The sequence below is a fragment of the Perna viridis genome, chromosome 11, assembly GCF_037379345.1.
Source record: "Perna viridis isolate PV_CMFRI_1.1 ecotype Kerala chromosome 11, ASM3737934v1, whole genome shotgun sequence".
Classification (NCBI taxonomy): Eukaryota; Metazoa; Mollusca; class Bivalvia; order Mytilida; family Mytilidae; genus Perna; species Perna viridis.
This window is the reverse complement of record NC_142455.1, coordinates 20041714-20062042: the sequence shown is the minus strand read 5'-3', so window position 1 is coordinate 20062042 and position 20329 is coordinate 20041714. Positions and strand designations below refer to the sequence as shown.

The following is a 20329-nucleotide window of genomic DNA, read 5'->3' as shown; positions in this document are numbered from 1 at the left end:
CGATTAGCATTTCAAAACGAGACCCCTGCTTTGTACTAGCTAGTCCAAAACGCTGTGTCGGATTCTTATTGTGCTTGCTCATAGAAGCAACAGCCCACAGATAGGCATGTAACCCTTTTTTAGTTATCACCCTATTTCACTAAGTACCGCGCTACTATACCTCTGTTTGAGAGATCGATTTAATCAATTTTTCTTCAGTAAACAGTTTACTTATGCATGTATACACTTGTTTTGCTAACAATCACATGCTAAAAGATCAATTTGACAGTAGCATATTGAAACGATATATGTAAGATTGTATGTAATTGCCTATTCGATTTCGTTTTCTTTTATTTATTGGTTAAACTTATACCATGATAGCAATTGCTTTCCGATGACGTTTCTGCTCCAAGAATGTCACCTTAAGAGTATAGCCCCTTTACTCATGGTTTGATTATAATTATATTGATATCTATCATACCAGAACTGGCTCTCCGATGGATATCATTTGAAGGTAGGATGTATGGTGTCAGGGGAAGCTCCAGAGATGGTTTAAGAAAGGTGGAGTTCCATGCTAATTTTATAAATTGTTGCCCAAAATCTGAGAAATTAACGGGAAAAAATCCAAGAAAAGCCACCATCGGAACCTTTTCCTTGCTCCGCCACTGCGTGTATTCTTACTTTACACTACATTGTAAGATTCTTATGCATTGTTCGTTTTAGTTGTTTCTCCGTGCGAATGTTGAATGAAGATGTAAACTTCTTGTTTTCGTATTTAAGTACCAGTCCATGTAAAATTCAGAAACCGCCAATGGTTAAGTGATTCATGATCAAGAAAATCCATCAAACAATCGATGCATTTTTCAGTCTACATATGCTATACTTTCACATAACAACAATCCTTTCTGCATTTATATCTGCACTTTTTAGAAAATCATACTGTTATCTCCCACTAAAATCAACCAAATGAAGCCAAAACAAGAACGAAAACTCTTACAAACTGCAAATTTCATGTACAATCTATAAGATTTTTATCTCAAAAGTGCAACCCCCAAATATAAAACGAAGACTGTTGCCAAAACAAGAACGAAAACTCTTGCAAAGTGCAAATTTCATGTACAATCTATCAGATTTTTACCTCAAAAGTGCAACGCCCAAATATAAAACGAAGACTGTTGCCAAAACAAGAACGAAAACTCTTGCAAAGTGCAAATTTCATGTACAATCTATGAGATTTTTATCTCAAAAGTGCAACCCCCAAATATAAAACGAAGACTGTTGCCAAAACAAGAACGAAAACTCTTGCAAAGTGCAAATTTCATGTACAATCTATCAGATTTTTACCTCAAAAGTGCAACGCCCAAATATAAAACGAAGACTGTTGCCAAAACAAGAACGAAAACTCTTACAAACTGCAAATTTCATGTACAATCTATAAGATTTTTATCTCAAAAGTGCAACCCCCAAATATAAAACGAAGACTGTTGCCAAAACAAGAACGAAAACTCTTACAAACTGCAAATTTCATGTACAATCTATAAGATTTTTACCTCAAAAGTGCAACCCCCAAATATAAAACGAAGACTGTTGCCAAAACAAGAACGAAAACTCTTGCAAAGTGCAAATTTCATGTACAATCTATGAGATTTTTATCTCAAAAGTGCAATCCCCAAATATAAAACGAAGACTGTTTATGTGATCAGTTACTGTTTCTGAACAAGAAATAAAATTGGGTGGGTTTTTGACATGCATGAATCACCTTCTGTCTGATTCTTAGAAAGACTGATACTTAAAGACTGTTTATGAATGATTAAAAGGAATAATACTGTAATGTTTCTTCATACACACATAAGGAGCATATTCAGCTGCACAACAGGAGTGAACTTTTCAAATTTAATTTTTATATAATTTGATATTATCTAAAATAATATTTGACCGAATTCCAGATCTAGAATTCTCAGCAAAACACGGAGTACAGAATTTACGTCTGTCGTGGAAGAGTTTCTATACAGATGAAAACTACTCAAACTTTATGAAGCGAACATGCCCTGCAACATGTACTGGCACGGATCCAATGACTGGCATACCGGGCATACCCCCCACCTTCCCCCAAGATCGGTAAGAAAAAAAGTTTCACCCCATAATTTTTTTGCCTTGCTTTGCATTTAATTCAATTAACGCCCCACCCCTAAACTCAAATCCTGGATCCGCCCCTGATGTAGTTAGCTTTCACGTGACTAATGTAGAGACCATTAAATATATGCATTTACAATGTATATAATTGTCTTAACATTGAATACTTCTACCGTAGATATGTTAAATATACATGTGTACATTGTATAAAATTCAGCACTTTTATGCATGGTAATACACGAAAACTCCATACATTGAAACGGGTTGAATAATACAACTCACTATACATGCTGCTTAGTAACTGCCAGACGAATGACAATTTATAGGAGTACCGTCAATATATTAGAGAGATTTCTCAATGTAGAGATGGCTTCATTCCTTGTTTTTAACACTGAAGTAAAATGTTGCAGCTCCATGGAAATTCCCTGAAAGAACTCATCGGTGCTGGATTTGGCTTCCTTTTACAAATTTTTGGTTTGATTACTTCATGCTTATAATTATTTTTAATCATCAACTTTCTTAGACGTTACGTGCGATTTTCGTATATGAAAGCGTATTATCAGCAACACAGTCATTTTTTTGCTAGTGGGACAGTCTAGTAAGACACCGAAAAGTGACGATGCTTAAACATAAACCATAGCAACTAATTTCAGTTCAATCTAGTATTTCGGACCAAAATTGGAAGTGCGACAATCCTGTTAGCCTCAGTGAAATAGCTCTTATTTCAAAACATTGCGTCTTGATCAATCAATCAATCAATCAATCAATCAGCTCGCCGTTTTTCATACGGAATACATTTATTCTTTCCACATGGGACAAATTATTTTTCCGTGACATAACAAGATCATGAAAAATAGCAGTTTACAGTATACATGATTAACGAAAACATGTTACTTGGGACAAGCTGAAAGAAGTCGAATTCAATAAGTTATAACCGTTAGGCGCGCCGCTTTAACATTTACCTAGTAATATTTTGTTCTTAAATGTTCTTTTATTCAAGAATAAGTACAGAAGAAAGTGTTTTCTTATCTCGCACGAAAAATGGCAATTATTTAGTATGATTCTAGACGTTGATTCAATGGAGTACGTAACGTCTTAAAAAAATTTGGTTCTAACGCTAGCTACCAATGGGAGGTTACTTCTTAAAACATGTACAGAATTTTACCAAAATATTAATGCTATATTTATAAGATTGGTATATGATTGGTATTTTTGTATTAAACTACTAGCCTGTGCCACTGCTGGTAGACCATACATAGGTTCTTGTGGCTATTAATTAACTCAGTAGTCTGTCTTATCTTACTCGAATTACGTATCATATATTATTTACCGAAATTTGTCGTAGCCCAAAAATCGAAACCATAAAACACGGAGGTTTCATTCCTTGTATCAAACATGTAGCTCAGCTCCTTTGAAATATTTTGATGGAAATCATCGGTGCAGTTTTTTGGCTTCCTTTTTAATTTTTTAGTTTGATTACTTCGTATTTATATTTATTTTTGAATCTTAGGTTTCTTATGCTGCCGTATAGCAAGTTCCGAACAGCGTCTGACGTTCCGAAGTTACTCTAGACGCTGCAGTCAGCCCTCTCAGAAAATGAAGGAATCTTGCAAACTCGGGAAAAAGTGAATGATTTTACATGACGTTTTCCGATGGTAATTTGCAAGCATTATGTCCGAGAATTTCGAAAGGCTTGTCTGCAGCGATTCGTAGAGAGAAAACGAACGTCTGCCGCTGCGAGGAGCATGGCCGTGAGGGCTTATTCACTGAAACAAGTGTACAGAATACCAGTATATTAATGCAATATTTATATGATTGGTAGTTCTGTATTTTCAAACGTATATAATGTTCTTTGAAAAAGAATGGATGTGCATAATCGTTTCTTTATTGTAGAAACAGTGATGAATATAGTGGCTATTTCTTTTGCATGTTGAAAGTCATATTTCCTTTCATACAATGGGACAAATCCTGCCGCTTCTACATTATTAGACAAGTTGGTTCATTCAATCTATAAGAGTGGACTTGTTCTAAAACAAACTAGTATCTGATGCAGAAAGTTTTAATTCTAGGATTAGACAGTAAGTACTCTATAGTTATAATTGTTCTCATCATTCGTTCCAGTTACTCTGAAAAAAAAAGAAGAAAAAAATAACATATTAAGGTAAATCTCATCATCCTTTTAATATATTCATTTTTAAACACAATTCCAGCCATTAGTGTAGTATTTAACGTTGAACAACCCAGGGTGGATCCAGACATTTTGGATGGGGCTTCTAGAAAAGGGAGTTTCAGGCTATTATTAGCCACACAGACACACAAAACAAAACGACTCATTTATTAACCCCCGGAGTTCCTGAAACTACCAATGTAGGAGGATTGTAAATGTGATACATAATACTAGAAATTTGAAAGAAAAAAACATATTCTTTAAATTACCAGACATGGTTATTAATGATTTGAATGAATTATCAGACATTTTGTTTTCGTTGCTTAAAAAAACTCCATGATGTCAATGTTGTGCATAATATAGGTATTATTTTGTTTATAAAATATTTCTAGGTGATTTGTTAAGGTAACAGATGACGTCGATCATTTTAAAAATACTTACAGCACGCTGGTACGTCACAGTAGTCCCAACGTTTCTTTGGATTAGTAGTGTAGCACCAGGGTTGTTTGGAACCATCTGGGTTACGGCAGTAGTTTCCGCTTAGACCGTTATAATGATGTTTGTGAGGCGTGTCACTACTCCAGTTTTGGCATGTGTACCCTCTCTTAGTAGTAGTTATCGTCCCTTGGTAGTTCCTTCCTTTCTTGTCACTTTCACTTAAACATTCTTTGACTTCTGCATTAAGTAATCGACAAAGCGAAGTAGTATATTTATATTTATTCAAATTTAAGCCCTAAGTGTAAAATTATAACGCCATATATTTAGAAAAAAAGCATTGCGTGTGATCTGATTGCACCTACGACTTTTTGAGAAATCAACCATGAATTTGAATACTTACATGATTTCGGCTTTGCCTACGAGGGAAGGAACTAATTGTACTTAAATCACTTTTGTCTTTGTAGATAACATACTTTATTATATTGTGATGATATTCTAGATATTATGATGTCTTGGTTAATGCCAATACACGAGACGTCCTGTAACATACGCTGTGCGCCTACGGTGAAAGTTAAAACAACTATTTACCACGGTATTATACGTCATTTCCGAAATCCGTCAACTTTGAGTCATTTATGTTCCAGAGCATTAACATATATAGGATACCGAAGCTATTACGCTTTAATTTTTAAACAAAACCCAAATTCATCTGAAGTTATGAAAATTACCTTCGAAGTAACTATTGATGTCTGATAATCTATACAAGTGAAAGCAAAACGAGCAAACACATTAAATTCTGAAAAAAATGTGGTATTTTCAAAACTTTTCTACGGAAATATTGTTTTTTTTTGTTAGTTAGTATTTCACTTTTACTTGTATATCTGGCGAATATTTATAAAAAAGGTTTTTCATTTGCTTAATACGGTGTTATATAAACGGCAATAAAAATATGAATTTTTCAATCGCTCCATTACGTGCCTATTTTTATCTTATTGGTATGTTTTTTTCTGTTGAGGTGTAAAGATATGTATGATGTCATTTATTTAATGTTTCGTTGTATATTTTTTGCATTATACGTACCACACGGAGGAATGGCACAGTATTCCCAACGTTTATTTGGATCAGTAGTGTAGCACCATGGCTGTTTGGATCCGTCAAAATTACGACAGTAATTTATTTCACTTTCAATTGATGGTCGTTTGGAATAGTGGTGTTTGTGCGGGGATGTAATACTCCATGACTGACACAGCCGTCCAGAGATGGTGGTGTTTTTTCGGCCATTGTACTCCCTTCCCTTTGAATCCGGTAAGCATTCTTTGACTTCTCTTTCTAGTGAATTTCAATATTAATAGAAAGAATATAAATGAAATAAAATATCGGAGCAATTTTTCATTTTCCAGAATTGTTAAAAAATCTCTACTCAGACTTTTATGCATAAAATAACAGTCACCTAAAACAGCAGCTGAACACAATCGTTATTCCAAACCCCTTGATAATTACGTATTTTCGCGGTCATAATACCCATATTAATTTTCCTGTTGTCAGAAAGATCAAATCGAACTAGGCATCTTTGAAGGAGAGTATAAAGGGAGTAATAGCTCTGAAATTAACATTTGCACTTACCACAATCAGGAATAACACAATAATCCCATCGTTTTGATTTATTTGTTGTGTAGCACCATGGTTGGCGAGAATTATCAGGATTCCTACAGAAGTTTGACTGATCTCCTAGTTTTTCTGTATATCTATGTGTGTGAGGTGTCTTGACAGCCCAGGCCTGGCAATTAAATCCCTTCTCTGTTTTGCTGATTTTACCATCATATGTATCTCCTTTTCTTGTCGCCTTACAATCCTTCTTAATGGCTGAGAAATTATTATTAGTTACTAATGTTATGTGCATTGAAAAAAAAAACCTATCAATTTGAAATTTAAATTGACTATTTGTACTAACAGAATCAAGGAAAGACAAGACTTTGCATATCACTTTGGTAAGTTGAGTTATAATTTCATTGAATTTCACTGAAAATGAACATTTCAAGGGTAGATAAATCTGTCAAAAACATAATTTTTCTAACTTTCTGTTGAAAATTTCTGAGCAAATCTAGTATTGGGACATCAAAGAATGGTCTTTTCAAATACTGAAAGCATCATCGAGTGAAATCATATTGTCATGTAGGTGTTTTTTTACAAGCATGTTTCTGATTCCTCTCATTTTGCCTGCTTCTTACAAATACTTACACTTAATAATGATAAAACATACAAAAATACTATAGTATAATATAGAATATTATACAGCATTAACACAAGGACTAATTAAAAAACAAATATACACGTTATTGAATGCACAAGATGCTTATTGCGGTATTTTTCATGTGCAGTCATATAACTATTGTTTTGATAGATATAAGAGGGCAGAGTTTGTGTTTGAAACACAATATCACAATTGCATTTCTATAGATACTGGCTCCAGTGACTTCTATCAAATATTTTGAAGTTAGTGCACACTAAAATAATATTCTACACATGCAAAATATAGAACGTGCTATACAATCTGATTAACCTATAAGTAACATTTTTAAAGTAAGCTAGGTCAAGAATTATAAGGACGTCAAATTATAAAAAAGCATGTTGTCAACTCCTTAGTACGCCTTAAATCGCAGTTTCTCGGCAAATCTATTTTATATACAAGATCACGTCGAGCATTGTCGAGATTTGCTGATGTTGTACTGATTGCCAAGCTTCAACATAAGATTGATCTACCTTTACATTCTTCAACACCTTCCCCTTCAAACCCCTCTTTACAAACACATGACCGAATACCAATGTCACTTAGTTTACACTCTGCATCAGAATGGCAATCTGTTTCGAGATGTGCTGAACCACCTGTGCTGTCACACTTGTAGGTCATACCACAATCATCGGACATAACCTCTTCACCTGCCTACAAAAAACCAACATAAACGACTAAAAAAATAAACAAAACATTATATTCAAAGTTGAAGTAATCTTTGTGCTATTAAATATTAAAGTTGTTTTGAGTAACTCGGCACACTTTAACTAAAAACAACATTAACGTGTTGTTGCTTACCATTATACTATCTTTTTCTCTTTTCCGAACACCCGGGCACTTTGAGATATAGGAGGTGTAGCATGGTGCCCTTGATTAACTTACGTAGAACCCCGAAAGCTAATTCAAATCCTTGCTGCTATATTCTTTATTTATATAAGGCATTTTATATTAATTGATCTTTTGAACATATAGTTAATGGCATTTTAAATTGTAATTTAATTATTTGAAAATATTTACGATGGGAAAACGTTAATTTTTCCACATCGGCGTATCGACTTGGTATTTCCGAATATTTTCCGCTCCATTAAAATTTCCCAATTTAACCAATCAAATTAAAGTTTGACATCACACTGAAAAGAGAACACTAACAGCAATATATCCGACAGGAGATTCACAGCCACATTCATCTTTCTTTACACAGACGGTCCCACCGAGCACGTATCCTTCTTTACAAACACACCCTTCAGTGAATGGGAAGTCGCATGTTTTGTTACCGTCATCTTTGTTGACACAGTTTGTCTGACATCCGCTCACGTAATGGTTGTACTCCATGTTCTCCCCACAAGTCATTGCTAAAATAAAAAAAAATGTCTTAAATTTCTGCATAGAAAAAAACTATTTTACTATGCTTAAGGACTAAGTCAATAAATCTGTCTTTGAAATTTTAAAATAGAACTAGCAATCTAGAACATTGTGTAACAAATTTCTCAGGAAAAAAATTCACTAAGATAAAGGCATTCTAACCTGTATTTCATGGTTCAAAACAATGCGTTAAAGTTGAAAAGAATTGTTATGAGGGTCATCAGGAAGCCAGAAGTGACACACAAGCTTATTACGATAAATATTACCTCGAACTGGCTATTCAAAATATAAATTTATATATTTTGATTAAAAGCAGTATGTCTGCTAGAATAATTTGTATTCAAAGCAACACTTACGACAAAAGTCTGACTTTCTCCAATCAACAGCAACATCCTTCTCAGCACATTGCGCTGCAAGTGCCGCCATATTATCACAGACACTTTGTCTGACAGTATTACTGCCACCCTCGTAATGCAGAGCAACATCCTGTACACACATTTGATATTGTTCGTCGGCATTAATACCACTAGAGGTGAGACACTCTTGGAAGGGTCCAGGCGTATCCTCTTTGGATACCAGATAACCACAATAATCGTCTCCTGCAGCAAGGGTCTCTATGGCCTCACTGATCTCGGGTAAACCAGTTATTTCAATATCCACACTGTCTTGCAAATCACTGTTCATTTATAAAACGTGTATATTTTAAGACAATTAACTTAGCATCAACATCCGTTATAAATAAAATTACTGTATGATAAGTAAAGTTAACCAAGATTATTTAGTTGACTATTGCAATATATATATATATATATATATATATATCTATATATATATATATATCTATATATATATATATATATATCTATATATATATATATATATATATATATCTATATATATATATATCTATATATATATATATATATATATATATGAGATTATTTCGTTCATTATTTGCACACATTTTCGCAAAAGTAGTCATATTTTTGTCTTTCCCTCTTTAACAAAATAATATACAAGACATTATCGCACTATAGTAGCTTGGACCAACTAAGTATACAAGGTAATGAGCTGGTGATACTTATTAAATTGATACCTGCATTCCCTCATTTAGTAACATTTACCTTTTGATCTTCCAATTGATTTGCATCAAAATGTAAAATAGGGTTTGAATATGTAATAAAGATGTGTGAAAGTTACATTGAATTCCATTCTGTGGTAAAGGAAATGTCAGGGACCAGAGATAGGTACTATAATTCATAAAACGCGATTCAATAGACTCAAACATTCAGATCAACATAAATAAAATAAGGTGCACATCTTCATTATTTAATAAATATTTTTAGACAACTATGTTAAGATCCTTTTAGCGGTGTAGGATGACTAGTGGATATGAGAAGGACATCCCCCTGTTTAATGGAAGAACGGAAGGTTAAAAGACAAATACTAAATTTTAACAAAATTTGAAATAAAATGCTTATCTTTGTTACTTAAAGATTCATTTAGTGATATAAGATGAATTCCGGTAATAACATGGTATCCTCTAACTAGATTTGATAAAAATGTGACAAAAGATGTGCACAAAGGGAATATGAAGATTCTGTGAAATTTACATTGAATTTCATTCCGTGATGGAGGAGACGCTGCGGTAAAGTATCAATAAAAATCAATGTAAATGTTTTGCCATGTGGGGCATCCTAATTAATTTGGACCAACAGGTGCACAATGGAAATAAGCGATGAAGATTCTGTGAAAGGGGCATTGAATTCCAGGTTTCAAATATTCAACTATAATATAAATAAAAACACACGATACCAACCCAGTATCACCAACGGGTTTGGAGTATTGTTTTGCGAATTCACTTTGACTCAAAGTTCCGTCTTTACCAGTCAGCTCGTTCTGCTCTTTATCGCAGTTGCCGCAAATACCGTTCATTCTTGTGGCAAAAGAGTCGGGAGTGATCAACTCTGCATTTTTACTTCCGTCCCATTCTATATCAATCTTACACTCCGTCTCCACTCTAACGTAACGCCCGGCGAGGAATATTTTGACGGATTTATCTGAGGCTGTGTAAGGCAAGTTTATTTTTGCACCATTCACCTGCATACAAGTAACACTCAAGTATTGTAATTGTTCAGAAAAAGTTGGTGGCAACTATTATTTAAAGGCTAATTGGCGACTGACTTATTTTATTTCTTTAAGGGTTTTGCTACGATAAAAAATTCAGATTGACAAAAAAATATATACATGTAACTAACTTTTATTATTTTGTTAACAAACAAAACAAAACGAAAGGAAGAACACATTTCAAACACTTCGTTCTAAAGGAAAAACGAGAGCTACCGTTTCATTACCAAGTTCGTTACAATTAAAGAAAGTAATGATTTTAAAAATCATTTATAAATTCAAAAATAAGTTTACAACTTACAAGGACTTTCTTTTCAGGCAATAAACTAATTTCCAGCTCCTTAATTGTCAGTTCAATGGTACGCTTATAAGGCATGACACCTTTGTTGATGACATAAGCAGAAAAGGGACATTCAGTTTCTGAATCATCCGATTTAGCTAACTGGAATCGAGACGCTCCAATAAAATGAATCCATTCTCCATCGAAAGTTTTGTAATGAGTATCAGCAACTGTACTACATTCACAATATCCTAGAATCAATGGAAAATATACATGAAAGAACAAAGGTTTTTTATGCATGACAGGTGTGTTTTTGGCTCCATCTATCATATAATATAATGTCAAAAAGGATTTCAATGCATAATATTCAGTTTCCAAAATCGTCAATAATAAAATTTAAGCTATACTTCATGGTTCTTATATAAGACAGACCGAATTTTTGTAAAAAAAGTCTGTAAAATCTTTAAAAAATGTGCTAGTAATGTAAAAACCTACCCGGGCAATCTTTAAGCTTACAGGCCTGTTCCCGAACTTCCTTGCTTTCACCAGAGCACGGTTGGCCGTTATATTTTGGTTCCGGGTTCTTGCATAATCTCGTCCTAAAGCTCTCTTGAACACCCTCACCACAAGTCGCAGTGCACGTACTCCAATCAGACCAATCGCTAAACTCAGACCACCCTCCGTTTACTGTAAATAACATAAAAATGGACTGAGTTTGGAAAAAATATATTACACATCTTCAAATCCTTTCAATATCGGTGTGTAGTTAAACCATTTAGATTTCTCAAAATGAAATTTAAGTATTAAGTTGAAAAAAATGACAGGAGAAAGTCCGAGAATTTACAGTGTAAATAATCGAAAAATTGTACACAGGGAACATTCGGAAATCACTGCTATCGATATAATATTTTTATATACACTCTAGCAATGATATGTATTCGATATTTCAGGCAAAATTTTGAGTAAGACGACGACTTGGATTATTCAAAATTAAAACTTGTAACCTGGATAAACATGCTTCCGAAGTTTTTTGAGCAGAATTGGATACGATGTGTATGGAACGGTTGTGATGTCAATCATAAAGGTGAAAAAATATAAAGCAGGCGTCACTTAAAAAGAGTAGTTTTCTCTCCTGAAATTTGAAGAAAACGTGGAATATATAAAATGCACGGAACTTCACGTAAAAAACTTACTGCACAGTCTTAAAAGGCGAATGCATATTTAATTCCTTATCAAAAATGAGTAAACAACGAATGAAATAACCCACGTAAACAGGTTAAATGGTCCGTGCAAATACAAATAAACCAAGAGATACTTACCAGGACACGGATCTTGTACGCAGTTCCGGTTTTGTGTCTGTGTCCCACCCCCTGGACAGTTACTACCGCCATACTTTGGTGAAGGGTTATTACAAGACCTTGTTCTTGAATGAGTTTGTACGCCGGTTCCACAAGTAACAGAACATGTACTCCATGTGCTCCAAACCGAATACGAACTCCAACCACCATTAACTAGAAAACAATAATTTAAAATATATACAGCTCAGTAAAAATTTTCCCTAGATAACCTTTACTTAAAACACTCCGCAATTTAAATTCATTGTGTGGGGTAATAAGATAAATTGGTCACCAAATATTGCAATGCAAAATACCATTGTCATACTTATTGGAAGAGTTTCTTAAAACAACGGTTGGTGAATTTTTTCTTTGGGCTTCATTTGAATATCTAAAAACAGCAAAATCTCAACGTCAGTCACAGAAGCCCCTCAACCTAGGAAGACTATATGAGTGTTGGTACCTACCTTTACAGGACTGTGTATTGCATGACTGTTGTTGAGTGTCATAATAATTCTTAGATCGACATTGGTGATTACAACTTCGGAGCCTTCTGCGAGTTCTTACGCCTCCTCCACAATGTTTGGAGCAGCTTCCCCATCCACTCCAGTTATCTGTGCGGACTGAAACACCATAGTTAAACGTTAGTTTGTTTGCCTTTGACAGTTGAATTTTCTAATTATTCTTCATAATATGACTTTTTCCTTGCCGGCAAACCTGGCCTTTACTTCAAGTATTTTTTTTTAGATCCGGGTTATTTATTTATCTTCATATCTCAAGTGTGTATTTTTATTTGGTTTCTGTATATCTGGTTATAGTTCTTACTGCAAACATGTGTTAACTCTTTGTCTTTTGGCTTCGCTTCAAAACCTAAATACCACAATTTAAATGTATAATTCGATCAAGTCTGTTGTATGCGGTAGTATAATCGTAAGTATATAACCAGTTCCATAATAAAAACATATTGCAGACTACACACATATGGCTTCTAAAATTAAAATTGTAATCATTATTATTCTTAAAATAAAATTGAAGTTTTAAAAAAAGACTTTCAAGCTTACCATTTCTACAACTTCGTAGACACTGTGAACTTTGGCTTTGGGACCTATTAAATATGCGTGAAATAAATTTACAAAGTATTTCAAAGATCAAACTTGCCGATTTTCTAAACAACCAGTAATATGATAATCATCAATATGCTAGAAGCCAAGCTGTAAATTAAATTTCCGTACTTCTTGTGTCTTCGAATGTTTTCAGTTTTTAATAAGTCTTCTTAGCGATATTTCATCCAAAGACCCAAAACAAAATAACAATAAATTCAATTTAGAGGCAGACTTTTCTAGGTAGGTTCCTTTGTTTTTAATTTGTAAATGTGTGTGGGGGTATGTGTTAGCTGTATGTCACATTTGTCAATGTCTTTCGATATTCATTTTGTATTTAAAGTTCTTCATAAACACTATCAATGACATGCTTAACAAATATAGGAATACTGACCTGTATCTTGGACATCTGCCCCAGCCAAACAAGCCACATGGTTTCATCTCCTTCTTTGAATAGTACTGAGTACAGCTCTCGTAGTAATTTCCATTACATACACTATTTGCACAAAAAAGTTGATTTCAAAGATGGTATTTGCTATTTTAAATTTTGCTTGTTTTGTTTTTCATTTATAAATTTGTGAAAAGTGTCATTTATTTACAAATATATTTTATTAAGTTACAAACAGTTGAATACTTAATAAAACATTACTGAAATAAACAAACAAACAAAACATAAAAACAAAAAATAAGGGAAAATGAATAAAATAAAGGAATATTAAATTAAAATTGGTATAACTTTAAAAGCAAATTGATGAAAAAATCAAACGAAACAGAGGACCGACGTTTTAAAATTCTGCGCAAAAGCCATGATTCAATCAAGATAACTTATTACACATAAAATGCTTAAACTAAGTGACAAATTGTACAAACCTTTCCACATAAGCCACGAAGAAAGTTGAAAAGCAGGCTAAAGCCAGAGCTACGCTTCCCATGTTGGCGGTCGGATATAATTGTAATTGGCCCAGTCGGCATCTTATATACAGAACCACTGACGTAGTCCAGACTAACTATTCTATGTCAATTGAAACCTTAAAGATCAGAAGTCACCGAATTGATACAAAACCGAAAAAGATTAATGTCTGAAAACAATACTTTTTCAACATTTTACTAAAATTACTAAAATACTCTCTTATGAAGAATCTATAAATACCATTAAAATAAGCTGAGCCATAATAAAGTGCTGAACCTGCCTCGAGAAAAATCGAGTAAACTACTTATGTAAGGTTACAAATGTCTAATATCTAACCCATAAATATCAAAATTACAGCATCTGTTGCTTATAAAGTTCCGATTTCTTTCGTAACATTATCAGTAAATTTTAATATGTAATTTATTTACATACAAATCTTATATTACTTCTAAAAGTCAATATATAAATAAAAACTAATAACAGTAACCAGATTCATTTTAATTTATCAACCATTTACATCTATATCCATAATTATTTTTTCATTTTAATTCCCCTCGCAAAGAGGGTATATAATGATCATGCTGCCTTGGTCGTCAGATTAATTCACAATTCTTCTGAAATCCCAGTATGGAATTCGATGAAACTTTCACGGATTCTTTATTATATGCAGAAACCGTGCGACTCTGATTTTAGTTTTTTTCCGACTAATGTCATTTGATGTATTCTTTATTGTTGTAGGGGAGAGGATATGTGGGATATAACCTAAGCTTTGTTACCGGTCAATGTACTAAAACAATTAAGAACGAAAGTAAGCATGAATATTTACTAACATATGTAATTGAAAAAAAAATGTGTTTTATTGGAAGCATCTCACTGACAACAATCTATCTATATGTTGTAGTAGAAAGACCTTTTTTTTTTTATAAAAATTAAATGTAATGCAAACTAAAGGGTAGATACAGAGACAAATCAGTTGTTAAAGCATTTAATGTTTCCCAGGAAGAACTGAATCATCACTTCTTATAAAAATATTGTCAAAAACGCTGGATGAAATATTACAGCTCTTTGTTGGTAAAGATTTCATATGTAAACCACCAGTATATCCCAAATTCTCAGTGTCTGGTTCAACAAATAAATGGAAAAAAACATTTATAAAATAAATGATCAAGCATGGACTAGGTGCACCGATAGTGTAAGCGTCCTCTACTTTTCTAGAAACACCCACCGAGTTGCTCATAAAAAGTCAAGTCCAGGGTGGAGGAAAGAGTAAAGAAAAACTTTAACACGTAGAAAAAAATCAGTTTTCATGGTGCAGATGGATACACGGTAGCGGTGCACGAGTTCATCATGACGACTATAAAACGTCTGTAGTGATGACTTCAATTATGTTCCAGAAGCCTAATTGTAAGAAGTCTATACAAAAATTCTGCGTGTCCCGTGCAGGTCCGGGTGTCAAAAGAATAGGCCTGCAGCAGCGCTAAGCTTGTCGTAAAAGGCGACTAAATAGTGCTCAGAAACCTAGCCGCGGGCTAGGCGCTTTGCCCACAGAGGAATGGGGTATCCCTGGCGTGTTACATGCTGGAGTTGTCAGGCTATAATACGGAAAACCTGACCGCAGACCATAGTGGTGCATCGTGTTGGGAAAGATTACCCATCCCTCTCTTTTTCTAGTGGCAATCTAAATTTGTCGACCCTGTTATCCTTGTGTCCCATCCCTTATTTTTTCATTTCATTGTCATTCATGTACATTTTGTCATTCATTTCATGTTCATTGTCTGAATATAGCTGAAATATTGCTGCTCGGACGTTAAATCAATCAATCAAAAATTCTGCGTAGTTACGACCAGCTCTGGCACAACGTATGAGTTGTGATATGAAAACTCCATAAGCAGGTGCTGAAGTAATGTTGCCACTGATGAAAGGAAAGTTGACAATACAGAATGAAAAGTCATCCCGTTTGTCGTATAGATTGGTCAATAGTTTTCCTTTACCGTCGTTCTCTAAGTGAAGGGTAGGACATGAGACTGATTTCACAGTGTCTAAAGTACCCTTTATCTCAAGTTTATTTTAGGAACAACAATGTATAATGTTTTTGAGTCGGAATTTTAACTGAGTATAAGTGTAACGAGTTGAAAATTCACAGATTTTAATGTTATTTTATTCTGATAATAATTTTGAATTGAGGGTTTCCAGATCTTTCGAAGTTTGAAATAATACCAGTACGGGAGTAACAAGTGTCGCGGTAGGACTGGAGACTCTCTTTGACAGCTGTGAGTATAGAAGTTGAACATTTTGAAAGATGTTTGGTGGTACATTTGCAAATCCAGGTTTGTAACATTGTTTGTATGGATTCTTGTGGAGAAAAGGAATCTAGTACAGGGACGGCAGATCACAATCATCGTCTGGTAGAAACCAAATAGGGATAGCACAGATTTACGGTTTTCGACTATCGCTTCTTTGGAGAGTGTTTTAGCAGTATAAATCTTATTACTGCTATTGTTTTCTAGGTCCACCTCTGATATTAAAAATTGGACGTAATGCGTTTTGCAGACAAAACAATGTTGTTTTGGGCTTTGTCTACTGGTACGGAAACATATTTGTTATGTACAGTAGACAATGTTTTGTTATATCGGGGTCTTTGAAAACAAATTTAGTTGTTATCTACAACAGTTTATTCAAAGTCCATTATTTTTTCTGCTCTAAATGAACAAGTATAATTTGTGAATTCTTACATCGCATTTTGCCTTTTTTTTAAATAATAATTTGATACCAATCACATGTTACCTAAATTAGAAAACTAGTCATTTACAATATATCGAAATTGTATCATAAACCCACTCAATTTTGGTAAAGTAGGTTTAATATAAATATTGACATCAATATCAATAAAAAACCGTTATTTTTTAGCATTTTTCCCAGTTTTAATTTGCTTGTAACTTTACCTCATGTATTGAAACCCTTAAATCCATAACAATAAAATGTGGCAACGTTTTGTGTCGTCATTGTTTCCTGTTTTCACATTATAGCCATGTACTTGGATTTTGATATCTCTAAATTGTCCTTTTATTCTTAACGCTTTCGTTTTTCTACCGATATTTGAAAAAAACGAGATATGTTTTCTTTGGATCGCTTTTGTGAGGAAAAAATACACAACCGAAAGTAAGGGTTTAATCGTAATATCTATCATAATGGGAATACAGTGCATATTCTTATTCAAGGTAGATCATTTCTTTTATTTCTGGGCTAAAAACGTTCTTATTTTGTTACCAAAGATGACATTGTAGACATAGGTAACCGAACAGGGTTTTGAGATATTTTAGTACTATGCGGGAGAATTTTTAGATGATTTTACATATATTTTGTGATGAACTTTTTATTGTTTCTAGAACAAATGAAAAAAAATTTCGGTTGTTAAAAAAGAAGCATCTTGGCAAGCGACCCGAAAAGATGCAAAACGAAATTGGCAATATCTATCTAAAAGTATTGACTATTATTATGTAAATAAAATAACATATACAAGAAAACAGACTTTATTGTTGATTGTTAGTCTGACACATATTTGACTATTTACTCCTGGACACAAGTGAAAGCATAATGGATTTTCCATATTTATATGATTGGTATTTTTGATACGCGTCCATCAAAAAAAAAAATATAAGAAAGGTTGGATAAGTCACTTAAGGAGGTAGACCTAGGGTAAGGGACACAGCTCTTAAACATCACCAGGACGTTTGTAGTCAGCATTTTACATCAATCTCATGTAAGCTTCGAAGTAACTTGGACTGATTTCATTCTGTTTCAAAGAAAAGCTTGAAAGGCTTTGATGAAATTGAATATGATACAAACATATCACTGATTTCAAGAGTTATGTCCCTTACCCTAGGTCTACCTCCTTAAAGTTGGTCAGACATATTATGTAACTTATTATCTTTAAAATCATCTTACAAATACCACGTGATTAATTTGACATCATTGTTTGCATATGTTTTTAATAAAATTGGAGTAGACGGCCTGTCTTTGAACAATATCTAAAGTTAGATCAAAGTTTTATGTGTCTCAACTTAAATTATGTTTTGACGAAGTGGATCTTAATAATACACTTTATCATGTATTTATATCATATATTTAGATTTAAATATAACATTTTTGTATTTGCATTATTAATATTTTTAAACCCTATATCGTCTACACCATATCGTACACCCTATATTGACCCGTGCAGGTCCGGGTGTCAACAGAATAGATCTGCAGCAGCGCTCAGCTTGTTGTAAGAGGCGACCATAGTGTTGCACCGTGTTTGGAAAGATGCCACGTTCATCGTACAATAAAAACCCCTCTCCGGAGTAGGAACCATAGGGCTCCGCCACAGGAGGCTAAATTGCCCGACCCTATCCACCTCTCCCTATTTCCAGTGTCAATCAAAATTTGTCGACCCCATTATACTTGTGTTCCATCCCATTTTTCATTTCATCACCATTTCATGGTCATTTTATCATCCACTTCATGTTCATCGCCTGAATATAGCTGAAATATTGCTGCTCGGGTGTTAAACCCCAACAAACAAACAAAACAAACAAACACCCTATATCACACCTGTAGACATATATCGCAGACTATATATCACACCCATAGACCTATATCGCACCCCTTCATAGACCATACTTGAGGTATGGTCCAAATATATGATATAATGAACATGACATGTTAAAATCTGTATCATATGCCGTATCAACCCTCGACTTATATCATTCCGCGGGCGGTTGACCCTTGGGGTGATATAGAAGTCTCGGGTTGATACATCATGTGATACAGATTTTGACATGTAATATTCAGTATATATCAGACGACATGTATTAAAACAAAGAGAAGAACTAATATAAGATGTTGAAATCTTTGCGTTCTAGTGTTTAAGCAGTAAAATAGAATGAAAACTCTTATAATTTCCGCAAAAATCTGGGTTCCCTTGATTATTCTTATACGTTCTATTAGTTTAAACATATTCATTAAGCCAATAATAGGTACAAAATGACACAATTACATTATTATCTGTAAATAGCTAAGTTAGGTAACAGCTCGGTTGAGTATATTTTTTCAAAATTATCTCCTGAGAGTACGACAGTAGTATAATAGTACAAATATGTATAGACTAACCACTACCTAACAATTTTGAAGAGAAAAGAATGTGCATTAGGAATCAATATAAAATGTTTGATCCTACATGCAGTGACTGAAAGGAAAATTTGATAGGAGTTATTCTAATTAGATTGAACTTTTGACTGCAAAATTTTGTCAATAATAATAATTACATTATTACATGGATAATACATGTCGCCAAATGACAAAATTAAATTATAATCATAATTAAAAAAAAGACAAAAAGACATAATTCAGCATTCTGTTTAAATATAAATAGTACTGTCGTAGTGTGGTTCGTTTATGATAATAATGAAGACACATTAACATTATAATCAAAATGCAAAAAAAAAAAAAAAAAAAAATATAAAAGATGTAAAAAAAAAAAAAAAAAATGCCGCTAACGCGAATCTCGTTCTAATATTAATTCTTGACAAATAATTTTAAATATTTGACAAGTAGTTTATGATAGTAACATATAGTTGATATCGACATACATGGAGAAAAATTCTCAGATAAGCGTATATTTAATTAGATAAAGAAAGGATACATTTGTGAACAATAACTCTCATGCAGTTTGAATTTTAGTCAGCAATATTACAGAAGAGTTTGGTGGACTAGTATTCCAACAGACAACGGGAATTAACAGTTCGCAAGTCTTGCCAAAACGTTTTCTTTATTCATATGTGCTTAGTTTTTTATTTTGAAGTTCTGCTGTATTTTCAATAAAGATCACGTGTTCCTTTATATCTCTATAATTGTTTTGTACTCCTGTTTATTCATTGAAAAAAACACGATTAATATTAATTGACTTCACGTATTGAACTAATTTCGAAAATTGTTATCAACAAGTACTCTCTTTAAAAACGATAGCCGACGCAGCAAAATTATGTTTTTTTTTTACTTAAATTTTTCTTCATTTCATTTAAGAAAATAACAAATTCTATCGAACACCACTAAGTTACCAGTATTTGACCAATCAGGAAACAGAATTGAGATCAGGTGACTTGCGTTTCCGTGGAAGAGGGTCTTTAATGTCAAAGATAAAAAGCGAAATTATACCGACTGTGTCGGAA

General features: G+C 33.5%; 1 protein-coding gene across 1 annotated transcript; it reads right to left on the bottom strand.

Annotated features, from left to right (window-relative positions):
- Positions 1–4155: 4155 nt before the first annotated feature.
- LOC148603267 (uncharacterized) lies at positions 4156–14210 on the bottom strand. The gene is made up of 15 exons (XM_088552807.1): positions 14081–14210; positions 13605–13706; positions 13172–13215; positions 12578–12733; positions 12096–12287; positions 11272–11463; positions 10798–11027; positions 10189–10469; positions 8726–9045; positions 8157–8359; positions 7478–7658; positions 6341–6580; positions 5798–6046; positions 4721–4954; positions 4156–4238 (listed from the first exon to the last, which is right to left on the bottom strand). Coding segments are annotated over exons 1-15 (2688 nt in total). The 5' UTR covers positions 14143–14210; the 3' UTR covers positions 4156–4236.
- Positions 14211–20329: the final 6119 nt, after the last annotated feature.

Coding starts and splice junctions, on each gene's coding strand:
- LOC148603267 (XM_088552807.1), bottom strand. CDS start 14,142: ATGGGAAGCGTAGCTCTGGCTTTAGCCTGCTTTTCAACTTTCTTCGTG. Junction 13,707..14,080: donor TTCGTGGCTTATGTGGAAAG/GTTTGTACAATT, acceptor TTGTGCAAATAG/TGTATGTAATGGAAATTACT. Junction 6,047..6,340: donor TTGTGTTATTCCTGATTGTG/GTAAGTGCAAAT, acceptor GAAATTCACTAG/AAAGAGAAGTCAAAGAATGC.